Here is a 15152-nt window from a genome sequence, read left to right on the forward strand (position 1 = left end):
TTATATTTGTACGACTTTTTGCTTGCGTCTATTTACAATATGAGGTCTCAAACTATCCAACACTGACTGTACAACGTACAAATTAATGTGAAAATTAAAAGAACTAACGTTCAACACAGTTATCGATTAAAGCTTCGCCGGACTCGATAGCAATCAAACACTAGCCATGTTGTGTAGTTGTAAAAATGTTTATCGAGAAATAAGAGATCCTGATGCTTTTCGAATGAGATAGCAAACCAGGTGAGCATCGATGCGGTAAATAAACTGATTACCTTAAGCAAACATGTTGTTTGTTTTATTTACCTCCTTCCGAATGAGACTGGGAAATGAATCTGTCAAGTACGCGACTTCGCGGCGAGCCAACTTCAGCGTCCTCTCTCGTTCCTTCATGTTCGCTTTGATCTCGCGTTCTAATTTATTGTATTCGTATTTTCTATCGTCCAGGTATTCCATCGCAAGTTGACCCATTTCGGTAGCACCCATGAGACACTTGCCTTGTGCTCGGCAGTCAAGTTTTAGTGCTTCTAACACGACGGTAAAGTATGATGAATCCTGTTAAAAATAATAAGTTTCTGCAAATTTCCATAAGATAAAAACAAAGAAATATATTGATGATAACAAAGTGATACAATAAACAGACATCATATTATCAGAAAGTCATAGTATAGAACAGGCACCAGCAAAGGTCACAGCAGTGATGTAGTATGTTTATTCACTACCTGTAACCTTGGAACGAAGCATCGAAATAATTTGCGCTTCGTAAAAACAACTTACAATTCTTTTTTATAAATTTCACTTGCATTGAATTGAAATAAAAATCTAGGCATATTGTTTCTCGCATTCGAATATTTCATGGATGATATTTCAAAGCAAACGAGACGTAAAATTTCATTTCCTTTTATTTATTTGTTTCGTTTGTTTCAGGGCCATATTTGTGTTGAGTGCCATAATTATAAGCATTTTGTAGGTCCATTTTTTAAGGACAACCTTAGCTAAAAATTTTATGTTATTGCGCTTTTATATAAATAAATATTCTGTACAAACATGATACACATGTAAATAATAATATCAGCATTTTAGTAAATAATAATAATTTAAACATTTTTGCAGTTACCGGGACATAAGCGCAGACAAAGGGTGCTTTTTCACCAGAGATATGCTAAGTAGCTATGCTGCGAGGATGTAATAGCTAAGATGTGAAATTATGTGACTGTTTTCACTGATAGTAAGCTAAGTAATGGTACGAGTAAAATGTGTAATGAATATGTGCCGCCGTAAAGTAACTGCACCGACTGCACGAGGAAGATGCGCAACTCGAGTTTGCGATGTATCGATAGCAGGGAGATCATCTATAGCACGCATCCAAAGCACGCATTCATCATTCTATATAAAAAACTTATCTTAGTTGAACCTGTTTAAACTAGTGCTAGGCTATTATGTGCCTATGAATATGATTGGTGGAAGCCAATCGCATCCATAGCATATCTCTGGTGAAAAAACACACTAACAGTGAATTGCGTAGGTAATTAAGTATACAAAATAATATTCTATAATTCAACAAGATATTACCTTCTTTAATATGTCGAGAATTTTCTTATACATGACCTTGATGGCGAGGGCGGCATTTTTCTTAATATTAGCACGCTGTACGTAATTAGCCACAGCCTGTTCCTTCTTTTCCGGAGGCAACTTTCCGCCCACTTCGTATAAAACACGGTCTCTCATCTCGGCCGCCTCCAACTATCCGATGTCAAAACATTATTCGTGTAAATAACTTTCATAAAATAATACATGATACAAAAATGGAATTAACGTAGATATGTAGACAGGTCCATCCTGTCTACATATCTACATTAATGCGTTGCTTCGTGGGTGCACGAAAAACAATAAGTTTGCTGTAGGTACATGGATTTAGATTGAGATTTTTTAGATTTCAGCCATGATCGACCCACTGCAGGGCAAAGGCATCCCTACCCTCCTTCCACTCCTCTCTGTTTAAAGCTTTTTGCGGCCAATCCTTGTGATAGATGTCGAGCTCGTCCCGCCATCTCCTTTTGGGCCTGCCGCGATAAATAACAGAACGGATTGAAGACGCAGCGCAGTGTCAGGTGAAATATAGAGATATTTATATTACCATTTCAGGAAAGATTTTCAGGAAAGAGTTTTCTTAAACGTTTTATTGAAAGCGATTTGAGATTGTAAAACAAGTGGTTTGATAAGCTTTATCAATGTTATTATCTATCTATCCTTGCTATGAAATCTGAAATATAGCTTCCGAGTAATACTATTTATACCTGCCCGTATAAACCTTCACTAGAGCAATATTGCAGGAAATCAATTAACTTAAACTATTGAAACTATCCCACTCACTTTAACGGAATATTCACGTTTTCATATTTATGTTTCGTTCTCAAGGCTTATTTTTAGGATGTAGGTATAAAACGGTTTATTATAGAGGTATTGATTATTTAAACATTTTTCTCGCGGTTTTTTTTTACTAGGATTGGGTTGAGTCTGAGTCTAAATCAAATGCCGAAACTTTATCAAAATAAAAACATGGTCAATTACTTTCCAAAGGTACACATATTTTTTTAGATTAGGTATAGAAGCACTTTATAATTACACCATTTGAAATTGTCTAAGTATAACATATTTTACTGACTGCCTCGTTGGATGATTGGTCGCAAGCGCGACTGCCGGACAAGGGGTCTCGGGTTCGATTCCCGGGTCTGGCAAAGTATTACTGGGCTTTTTTAGGTTTTTCGAAATTTTCTCAGTAGTAGCAAGGAGTCTGGAATTATTCCTATGCAAAAGACTCGCCCCTATTACATGGGACTTATAACACAAATGGTGAAAAGTGGGTGTACATTGTATATCTTCATGCCGTAATGTAACCTCTGTCTACCCTTCGGGGATAAAAGACGTGACGTTGCATATATATAAAAATTTTTAATATAATTAGTACATTATCCCGTGGAAAAGACGCAAGATCAACTAGTAAAAGATATGTGTAGCAAAGGTTAATTTATGAAGCGTTCCAGCTCTCATTTCGGACGGCCTACGCTTGGAACGACCCAAAATAATAACTTATTCATTCAACAGTTCCTGAAATAAACATTTGCAGTGCACTGCCTGCTTCCCATTTATACTCTCAATAATAAATTATATCAAAACATTTAATCTAGAAGACTATAAGGTGATTACTTTATTTTGCTCGGGTCTGCTTTGTGTGTGGGTGTATGCAAGCAAAATGCTGCCGAAGATAAATATAATATCACTAGCTGTCCCGGCGAACTTCGTACCGCCTTAGCGTAGCAATGATGCTCTACTTTATTTTGTATAGCTGACCTATCTTACGTATGAGTACCTATTCAATTTCAACTGGAATCTATAATATCCTCCATATAAATCTCCAAAATTAATCCATAATTCCCTGGTCTCACTATACCTGAAAAGGACTTTACTAATTTAATTAAATAAAAAACAAAACATATTTTCATAATAGTGTTTACTTCATAGGATTCAATAATTTCACTAATATTTTTACAAATCGCTATTGAAGAACTTGGCATTTTTAAGTAAACACTGAGCTCAATACCACGCGCGCTCTAGAAAGCAATAGAATAGTCTCTGTACCCTTCACTGCTTCTCTCTACTCTAATAGGACTACTACTACTATCTCTATACTCTACTGAACTAAGATGGGATATTGTTAGGCATCATTATGATCGATGTGTTTCAGACACACGCTGAAGCTGATCGTTCTGCCGATGTAAAACAATGTCTCGGTTTTCAAAGTTTTCACCCACGGCGACAATAGCCACTTCATCAATTGTTGGCACATTAAAACGTCCAGCATGTTGTCCTGCAGGCGCCTTATCGGCTCTGATGACAATTTTGTGATTATCTGATGGCATGCGGTCTAATGCATTTGTGAATAATGCAACTAATTCATTGTGTTGATGGAAAAAAAATGTTTTGAAGTTGTTCCACAATGGATCTTTTCACTTAGTTATTGTGAGCGCAACGCTGATCGACTTCTCTTGCTGAATTGCCCATAAAATATATTTGCAAAAATGTATAGTCTTCAACAGGCACTGGCAATAAGGAACCTGTTTGATGATATAATATTTGACCCTGAATCTGCAAGAATATAAATATGTATACAGGTAATTGTATAACAAATTGTACCACCATGTGGCTCGCAAAATACTGCCACAATACTTTACATCATTTCAAATTAAAACTACTTTAATCCTCGACATTAAACAGCCTACCATGGCAGCTTTAGGTTTTTGCCACTATAAAATACAACATGTTATAAAATGTTGCTGATTAAGTCATTGGATTATAGACTATTATTATGTATTCGACTTATTGTTTACAAAATAAACACATCACTGACTCAACATATTTTGCACCAACTACATGGTTGTAAAACTAAAAAAAAAAATTGTCATTATACTTACTTACTTTAAAAGTAGGCATAAAATTGTCTCGAATAACTTTTGTTGCCCCAAATGATGTCATTTAAAAGCAATTATTGTACTGCTGAATATGAGTAAAAAATTATAAGATTCTGGGCCAATTCCAGAAACCAATGAATGTAGTGGCTCTGGTGGCGGTACCAATGGCGTCAATTTGACTTGGCCGCTGGCGCAACACAATCCAGGGACTTCATTTTTTTATTTCAATGCCTTGCAATGTGGACACACAATATTCATTAGTCCAATGGCAACAATTTGCTCTGAACTGTAATCAATTGCCACATGATAACTAAATGCAGCTCTGTGGAGATTAAACACAACATTTCTATCTTGATATAGATTGCGTTCAAGTTCATTTCGCGCTTCGCGTTGCTCATCAGTTTGATTTGCTCTTATATTCTTTGATTTGTCGTATTTCGAGTTCTGCGGCCTATGCTTGTACGTCTGGTTGGTAGCATTGTTAAAAACGAATATCCAACTGAAAATAAAAAGCTCTCATACTATTTCTGTATAACTATGTATACCAAATTGTACTATTGTGTAGTCATCAAAAGTTACTAAAAATCAATATGAAGCTGTGAACTTACCGTAATTAACAAACACTTATTAGCAACCAAAATCTTCTCAGTCTTTAAAACTCGAAAAAATATTAAGAAAATCTCTCAGAAATATTGAAAAATATACATTTCTATGTATCTGCTTAATGCACTTTTCAACCTTTTCAATAGATTAAAAAAAAATACAGCCAATTGTTTATTCACTCTTTTCAAATAGTCTATGCATAAATGTCAATCATTATTAACACCCGTATTCACAAACGATACTTTCCTCAGTGAAGTAGCAACGCTCTGCGAAGTAAGGCATTTCTCACTGCGTAACATCTGGCAAGCCTTTCAATTCATAAACGATACTTAAGCGACCCTTGTCTAAGCAAACCCGTAGCGTTGAATAGAGCTCTGTGATTGGTTCTCGTATGTTGCGTATTTCACGTCGCTGCTTGACGTTCATATCAGTTGTCATACAACAACGTCAAAACATAAACAGTTACCGGTAACCAAGAACAATTTTGAGTTGTCGTACAACAACGTCAAAATATAAATAGTTACCGGTATCCAAGAACAATTTTGAGTTGTCATACAACAACGTCAAAACATAAACAGTTACCGGTATCCAAGAACAATTTTGTTAATATTTGTGTTGGTTTTATATTCACAAATATGGACACAATAACAAAATCGGGATCCCTAAACACAACTGTCTGTCTGTCCGAAAAATACTTATATTTCTCTAACAAGAAATAAACCTTGTGACATCTATTGCCATTGACAATGGCTATGCGTTGCTTAAAACAGCTGGCAGGCTACTTTAGCTGTGCGTTCATTTTGAAGGACGCATAGTACCAGCTGTCACTCAAGTATTGTTTATGAATTAGATTTAGGGGCCCTGTGCGCTCGCGCGCACTAAGAGACCGCATAGTATCGTTTGTGAATACGGGTGTTAGAGTCATTTGACAGGATGGACAACATATGTTTGACATGTACAAATGAACATTTTATTGAAAATGATTCATCTTTCATGTAATAATTTATGTATTCATCGAGTTTTCATTATTTTTAAGACGTATTCTGATATTCAGGGCAGAGACGAATCCAATGAATCAAAAATCATGAATCTTTGTTTTATACGCACTATTAGACTGCACGGTTGGTGCGGTGGTTGGGCAACTGGCTGCCGCGCAACGGGTAGCAACTCTTTGTGTGATTCACAAATTGTTGTTTCGGGTCTGGGTGTCATGTGTATGTGAACTTGAATGTTTGTAAACGCACCCACGACACAGGAGAAAATCCTAATGTGGGGCAACTTTAAAAAAAAAAATATTATATAGATTTGACACTGCGATGGTAGCGTCTTCTGTCGGATCCAATGTAAAACATTCCAAAATCAACAACTACTAATAAATTAAAAACAAATTGTCCAGCCGACAATAAATAATAAGACAGCGGAATGTTTAAGAGAGAGACAGAGAATGGATCTCAATGCACGTCCTGGTTACGTATTTTGCAGTTGGTCGTCAAAAAAATGACAGATGACAGAAGTCGCACATAGACTATCGACGAGCAAATCAACGGATGACGTCATAAATATCCTGCATCGCACATATGAAGTTTGCATGCGAATTAACACGGATAGAAAATCCCAACGAACAACAACTGGGCAGAAAGCCCGCCAGGCACGATCACCTCGCCTGGTCGGAGGATCCTCCTTTTCTTAGGGAACTTTACTCGCTGTTCCCTAAAGTGGTGACCCCGACGTGATTGAAAGCAACCTTCACGGAGCAGATCAGCACCGTCATCCTTATCGCCATCTCCCTCACCCATCACTTCTCCGCTGAGCAGTTATCAAGTCGCAGCCAACCAGCATCCTCGGCCTCATCAGGGACCACCACACGCTACATCGAAGATATGCAGCCTGGTTCTTCCCTACGGCCTCATCAGCGTCTAGGCACAGCACTCTCTGCACACGGTCTGAGGACACCTTCCTCCCGTCAACGCAGACTACTACGCCACTACGCACCTACCCTCGCAGCATCAATTCCCCGACTCACCGTGGGACACTGCGAGCTTCACTACTCCGACTCACTGGAGTATCACCCTGCACCGCTCACCCGACTCACTGGGCATTCAGCGGCACAGTTCCGACTCACTGGAACTAGGGAATTTCTACACTGGCTCTGGCACCGCTCATCTCAAGCATCGACAGCCGTCTCAACAGGATCGACCTCCGGTCTTGGGGGGGAGTGATGTGGCGACACTGACAAGTGACAGTTGACAGATGACAGAAGTCGCACATAGACTATCGACGAGCAAATCAATGGATGACGTCATAAATATCCTGCATCGCACATATGAAGTTTGCATGCGAATTAACACGGATAGAAAATCCCAACGAACAACAGTTGGGCAGAAAGCCCGCCAGGCATGATCACCTCGCCTGGTCGGAGGACCCTCCTTTTCTTAGGGAACTTTACTCGCTGTTCCCTAAACGTTTATTGAAAGAGTAAAACCAAGTCTTTACCTCTAAAAATCCAAGTTACTTAAGTTTTATATTTATAGGTACTACCATATAATGTTAAGAGGTGAACATTTAACTATTTCATTGTTCATTACTTTAATTTTTGCTTTTTGTCTTGTAATAAAGAAACTGTCAAGCTGTGCATTTTCTCTAAGATATAGAATTTACGAAAGCCCCATACATTTATTCCCCAGCCATTTTATATTTAAGAAAATGAAATAGCTAGCTTGTGAGTATCTTCTAATTCTTTCCTTGCTGGCCTTAGCGTGAAATCACGCTTGGTTTTGTCTTCTCAGTAAGGTTTTCGGAGGCCCGATCTTCTCCCTAATCCTAAAAAGGACGGCAACACAGTTGTAACACCAGAGGTTGCAGGTGTCAAGGGCAACGCCGATTAGTTGCCATTAGATGACAGATATGTTGCTTTGCCGCCTCATTTATTTATTTATTTATTTATTAAGGCTTACCAACTAAGATGCATACAGACAATCTTAAAAATATGGGAAACAACAGTTAGTGTATGCTCTTAAATTAAAGGTAGGCTCAACATTATTTTTAGACCGTTCAAGCAATAAGTATAAAAAAACAATTTAAAAAATTAAGAAATTAAGGGCAATAAAAATATCTATAGAAAGAGCGGTTGTATGAAGTAAGCGTGTACCTGTGCCAGACGAAATCTCTCCATTTTCTTTTTCTTCGTGTATCTGATTCTGTCCAGCTGTTTTCTTTTATTGAAATTTTCCTGATGGATGCTCTCCAGCACTTTCTGAAATAACATTCATAATGTTTGCTTATTATTCTGTATTCATCTATTAAATTTGCGTTAATGATAAATAAATCAATAATCATATCTAATGATTTATACGATTGTTTAATATGACTTTTGTTTCTATTTGATAGACTTTTCACATCTCTGGTAATTTTCAAAAACAGTCATAAATCTAAGTAAAATAATACTGTGTAAATTGCAAGGACTAATAGAAATAAATAATACTGTGTAAATTGCAAGGACTAATAGAAGTAAATAATTAGTCTAACAATATATCGATATTCATTAAAGAAAAAAAAATTAATAATTTTAATGTCGCTGTACCCTAACCGGGTTTCATGTTGAGACAAATGCTCCTAATTATGTATCATCTTAATGTACACATGAATGCAATAAATGATTTGAGTTTGAGTTTGAGTTTTCATATTGCACATATACCATAAAACAAGGTAACGTGTTTATTTTGGGAACAGCCTGAAGTTATGGGAAATAATCCTGTAAGGCTACGAAATCGTAGTGATCTGTATAAATTTTGGTAAAATAAATCAACGATTCACATGTGAATCCATCTCATCTCAGTCATTATTATTAATAAATAAACTGAGTTTAACCCGAACATCCATATGTTTGCATGAGAGTTGGGGATAAGCTGAAGCCGCCCGGGGGATCTAGTGATCCGAGTACAATCATTCACTCGGGTATCAAGGTGAGGCGAGCGCTGAAGTGTGCCACACTGCTTGTATCGATTGTGCTGCACATTTTCGGTGTGTCGCAAAATATTACTATGTAAGCTAATCTCTACAAATAATTTAAAAACACTACTTAATCCTACTTAGGCGTACTCCTTGCTAGTAGTCGCTACTTAGAACCATACTAGAGGACAGCTGGGCAACCATATTTTTCAGCTTCGAATAGCAATGATGTACCAAATGTGAATAAGAATTCTAACAGAAAGTTCTTTATTCCATGTTCTGACCCTGTTTACAAGGTTCATGGTGAAAATGCTTTCAAAAATGTTTTGTTAAACAAAGAACAAAGTGTAAAACTGAAATATCCTAGTACTGAGGTAATTGCTTAGTTAGTACCCTCGCGGGTTCACCCTAACGAGTTGGCAAATACCCTTATAGGGGCTGGAGGCCGGAGATTTAAGTACCTGCTTATAATCTTAGGGACGACACGCTCCGTGTTATAAACAGTAGCAACACAAGGACAAAAAAATAATAACTTGGTATTACGCAAATGGTAAATACGAAGAATAGCCTATAATATAATAATAATAACACCATTCATAATAACACCTGTGTACATTATGGATGCAATAAATATTTGAATACTTGAATACTATACTAATATTTATGTCTTATGACTGCCTTTTCACTGGACGACTAGTCGCAAGCGCGACTGCCGGACAATGGCTCTCGGATTCGATTTCCGGAATCTGTAATTGTGCCCAGCATATGGCCATAGACTCACCTCCCACACACATGACACTCATAACACAGATGGCGAAAAGTGGGTATACATTGTATAGAAGCATTACGTGGCAGAATATGCACGTCTGCCTGCTCCTTCGGAGATAAAAGGCGTGACGTTATGTGTATGTGTGTAATATTTATGTAAAACTACAAATTGCTAGTGTGAACGAACGTAGGTAGCGAATATACTAACATCAGCTTTGCTGTTCATGTAGGTAAGCTGAAGTCTCCTATGGTCTTGGAAGGCATTTCGAAGAAATTGCCGATCACCATACACGGCGACTCCCAACTCTTCCCGCTTCGCAGCGATTTCTTTGCGGAGCTGACGAATGTCTTGCGAATACCGCTTCTTTTGCTTCGCCAAGTCACCTTCATGAATCTTGCGATCACGTTCTAAAAACAAATGTTATCACAATATATAACTATTGAATTTCTAATGTATTTTTTACCCGACTGTTGGTAGGGTATTGCTTTTAACATTTTGAAATGAATCATCAGAACAATCTGATATTTAAAAGCACCTATATTCTTTCAAATATTAAACAAATATTATACTCATCAACTATCAATATTTACATAGAACCTGACAAAATCCAAAACTCCCAAAACATACAAAAAGACTTTATGAGTCCATTATAATTGTATTTTTAGAAAACTGTTTAACATGCAAATATACAGCCTTGGTCAAAAGTATTGAGCAATGAGCACCCATAAAATCTTTGAGTTTTATGCGGAATATCAAATAGAAATAAAACAAAACGTTTTTTAAATGTTTATTTTACTTTTTTTTATTGAAAATGAATATTTTGTAGGTCCACCCTTTGCCTTAATTAAGGCAGATTTTTTTTTTGTGTAGAACTGATAACATTTTTACAGTTTTTAATAGTAATCGCGTTCCATTCTAGGCACAGGTGGCGTTTCAAATCTTCTCTGTTGTTAATTGTGTAGAGCCTATCCCTACGTTTTAATAAACCCCATAAATGTTCTATGGGGTTTAGATCTGGCGACTGGGCAGACCAGTCAAGAAACTCTATAGTATTTTCCCGAAACCATGTCATAGCGCGGGCAGATTTGTGGCAAGATGCGTTATCTTTGTTGCACCCTTGAACGCAGTCCCTATTTAAACATATGTTTTAGTGAACGCATCCTAATTTACAATTTATGACAGTAGATGTCACCTCTGTCTCTCTTTGATTAAACCGCTCATCGTTCAAACAACGCTCCGTCCTTTTATTTCAATAATCCTTAATCATCCGATAGTTTTCATCAATCTTGCTGGGATTTAACACTATCCATATTCATGTCACCGAAAAGTTTCGTGAATGAAGGCAGGAACGCAGTTCCTAGTAAATTTATGTACTTAGAAGGGTCCATGCGGCCCTCACACACGAACAATTCACCAACTCCAGAATCGGTCATGCAACCCCAGACCATTATGCTGCCACCGCCGTGTTCTACGGTTGAGACCACACACTCTGGCTTAAATTCTTCGCCCACCAGGCAACACACAAAGGTCACACCAGGTGTACCAAAATTCTGCAATTAAGAGAAAAATATCGAGTTCCGGAAAACCAAAGAACTTCCTCAATGCGTTTGGATTTTAAACCATTTTATATTATTTTATTAGGGCATTAAATATAGTTACTTAAATCAAAGTTTGATTCGTCAGATCACACAACATTTGACCACTCTTCAGCATTGAAAGTTCGGTGTTGTAAGACCCATTTATACCGATTTTTTTTGTTGTTGTCGGAGAGCCATGGCTTCTTCCTAGCGTTACAACCTTTCAGAACAGCTTCCTGAAGTCTTCTACGAGTAATTCGAGCAGAAATTGATTTCTTATTTTGTTCGGACAACTCAGCAGCGAGCTTTGAACATATTTTTTTCCTATGTTTTAACGACTCTCTCGGTAACTGACGATCCTGACGGTCTGTGGTGATGCCTTTGCGACCGGTTCTCTGTCTCTTTTGATTGATCGGGTAGCAGAGAATCGTTGAATAGCAAATTGCAAGGATCGGCGCGAACATTTCACAGTTTTGGAAATCTCTACTTGTGATTTCTCTTGTTCATGCAGAAGCTGTATCTCCACTCGTTTTTCTGAAGAAAGTTCGTTTCGTTTTGGCATATTGTAACGATAATACTTAAACTGAAACTTGAAATAAAATACCAAAAACGCACTGGATTACTGGATGTTGTCAAAACGAGCGATGGTAGCGAACTGACAAATAAATACAAACATTGTAAAAAACACATTTTATTACACCCAGATGTTTTATTCCTAGCTACAGCATAAATCATTGTTTTTAAATAGCCGACAAACAAATACTTCAACAGTAGATTTGGTTTTCTCCCATATTTACCGTAATCGAGCGAAATTTGTAAGGTGCTCAATACTTTTGGCCAAGGCTGTATTTGTTTACTTTAGTGTTACCTATCACCGATTCTCCAATCACATTATTATAAAAAAAATAGTGATCAAAATATCAGTTGCTACGTCGCAACCGTAGCGATCATACTCCGGCTACGTTTGCTACGCCGACGTAGCAGATTGGATCTACCACCACAAGTCATAACATTTTTTTTTCACTGGGCATTGCTTTACAATTATGTACTGCCGATACATTTTGTAAGCTTACGTTTCCTTCTTAAAGGTGAAACCGCACTAGCGCGGCACTACAGCGGAGAGGCGCGTCGCGGCACCGGAGCGGCGCGGCATTACCTAACCGCACTGTACTGCAGCGGTGCTACAGCGAGCGGAAAAAATCTCATTTGTTGGATACCTGATCGTACGAACGACATGAACGGAATAACTGAAGAAGTGATAGTGGTAGCTTTATTATGCAAAGAGGCAGAACAACTGGAAAGACATAAAAAACGGTCTACATGGGTGCATGATATTCCAAATTCTCGTTTTAAGGAAGGAGAATATCACACGCTTTTTCCAAGACTTTTAAGAGACCCTAAACGATTCCATACTTACTTCAGGATGACAAAGGAGAAGTTTTATGTACTATTGCAAATTATAAAACCTCATATAGAATTGCAGCTAGCTATGCCGCACTAGCGGCAGCGGAGCTGCGCGGCGCGACCGGAGCGGCAAAATATTCTCCGGGAGTCAACTTTGTCGCGACGCGCCGCGCCGCTTTGCTGCAGTACCGCTACAGTGCGTTTTATTCCATAATGAACAGTGGCAATTATATTTTTTTGCCGCGCCGCTCCGGCGCCTCTCCGCTGTAATGCCGCGCTAGTGCGGTTTCACCTTAACACGTTCACTACTATGCTGGTCAACGGTGACTAGCAGGCCATTTATTATGAGTGAATTTACATAATAGTAACGTCTGTTATCTCTCCAGACACGACTTAAAACAGCTCTGACGCGCGTCACTGCGGGCGGCGCGGCCTGAACGAAAATACTCATGTATACTTATATCAATACAATATTATGTATTTCAAAGCTTAATCAACATGGAGGAATTTAAAAAAAACAAATAAACGTTCAAATTATACCGTAAAATGGGGTGAATAGGGATCGAGAGGTGAATAGGGACAGAATAGAGGTGAATAATAATGAAACCCCTCTTCGTCCCTATTCACCTCTATAGGTATATTTATAAAATATCATTCATCATCATCATTCACCTCTATATATTTATAAAATATCTGACTTCATATCTAATTCAGCAACGCAGTTAGTTTACATTTGGGTTTGACGACTGTATTCAATTTCCGCTAGTAACACCTCCAGGTTCCGGAACCCCGACTGATAAAAATATAACAGTAATGTCACTGCACCAGATCGCAGACGAAACGACTTACAAAATATAAAGCTACAAATCTACCGCTTTACTACGTACTCCTTACATAAGTGGTGGGTAAGTTAAATAAACTTGTATCTTTTTTTACATTTCTTAAAAATACGCTTTATAAAATGTACCTCTGTTCAATATTTATACGCTTATGAATAAGTAGTTTTTGCATTTATGAGGTTGTAATGCGGACCGCGTTTGGCCACTACTACGCCTGATGGTAAGCGATGTTGCGGCCTACGATAGAGCACGCCTGCCTATTTACCCAAGACTAAACATTCCCAGATAATCTTTGTATCTACAACACCCATTTGGACAGTTATCTCATCTATAGAAAGCTAGTAATCTAAATTAATATTACAAATTAGCACAGGAAATACTGCATCGAGATTTTTCACTGTTGAATATTCATACACCTACTTAAGAGAAAACTTCTCAACAAGTAGATAGGCGACCTTGCAGGCGGAGGGGTCGTGCAATGTATTTATAGATAGAGACATCAAAAAGTCTGTACAAGTATAAAAAAGAGACTCACCGTACAATTTGATCAGACCCCTGTATTGATTGATTTTGTCTTTGATCACCCAATTATCATCTTGCATCCCATGAATGCGCACCTTCGCAACAGACAACATCTTGCTAGATAGTAAACTACCTATTAAAGTAAAAAAATATAACAATAATAATGTGTAGAATTATTTGTAACAATAAACTATAACAAGACGAAAGAAATCTCTCCGACGTAGGAAAATAGAAAGTTTTTTTTCCGTATCTATGACAAAGATGTCAAATCCATTAAAGAGGTCATTTTTGTTTAAGGTTCTACTCATATCAATCAAAAATGTTTAATTAACAAATCTGGTAAGTTTGTTGCAAGTATGGTTCAAAATATTATGTGAAACTTGGTTAAGTGGGACTTGGATAAAAGAGAAACCTCCACAACTGGAACTCATACTAAGGTCCCAACACATTGGCACTGAATTACCTCTATTAGTGGGAAAAACAAGCCTCTTTATCTGGGATTTGTTCTTTCGATTTATCATCATAGTTACCTCTATAACTGAGACAGCAAGTGAATATTAAATACATAAACCTCAGTAACTGAGATACATCGTTTTGTTTGCCGACTTACTTATTCTTGTTCAATTACAATGTGCACTAACACATAGTCTTATTTAAGAATCACACCTCTTTATCTGAAATAACCTGTATTTTCACCTTTATTAATGGAACCTTCTGTAAATGAGACTGTATATTTTGCGTATACACTGGGGCTAATTTAAAGTCCAATTACAAAAATAACTAATTTATTTCTAAGAACGTGTGTACAGGTAACTGGTAGCAAAATGGAATGAATCACACAATGGCCGCCGCGGGTGACCGCGGTGTACAACATACGCCTTGCAAAATATTCATAGCAACTTGTCGCTTGATGACAACTGATGTATTTTAAACTTTGTTAGGTGTGAGGCAATAGCCGCAACAGAGACAAATATTTATTTTATTCATACCTGGTTATCTGAGACACTGGGTTAGTGGAATACCT

The 15152-nt window shown here is 37.6% G+C and overlaps 1 protein-coding gene across 1 annotated transcript in view; it reads right to left on the minus strand.

The window, feature by feature from the left end:
- Positions 1-14364, minus strand: part of LOC118268219 (uncharacterized) — a 50911-nt gene extending 36547 nt beyond the window's left edge. The window contains exons 1-5 of the mRNA XM_035582606.2: positions 14142-14364; positions 9994-10193; positions 8218-8322; positions 1570-1740; positions 304-552 (exon numbers count right to left, since the gene is read on the minus strand). Coding sequence (XP_035438499.2) covers positions 304-552; positions 1570-1740; positions 8218-8322; positions 9994-10193; positions 14142-14241 — 825 coding nt within the window. The 5' untranslated portion in view covers positions 14242-14364. The remainder of the gene's footprint in view (positions 1-303; positions 553-1569; positions 1741-8217; positions 8323-9993; positions 10194-14141) is intronic.
- Between the last annotated feature and the right edge of the window lie 788 nt (positions 14365-15152).

This window comes from Spodoptera frugiperda, chromosome 25, assembly GCF_023101765.2.
Source record: "Spodoptera frugiperda isolate SF20-4 chromosome 25, AGI-APGP_CSIRO_Sfru_2.0, whole genome shotgun sequence".
Taxonomy (NCBI): domain Eukaryota; kingdom Metazoa; phylum Arthropoda; class Insecta; order Lepidoptera; family Noctuidae; genus Spodoptera; species Spodoptera frugiperda.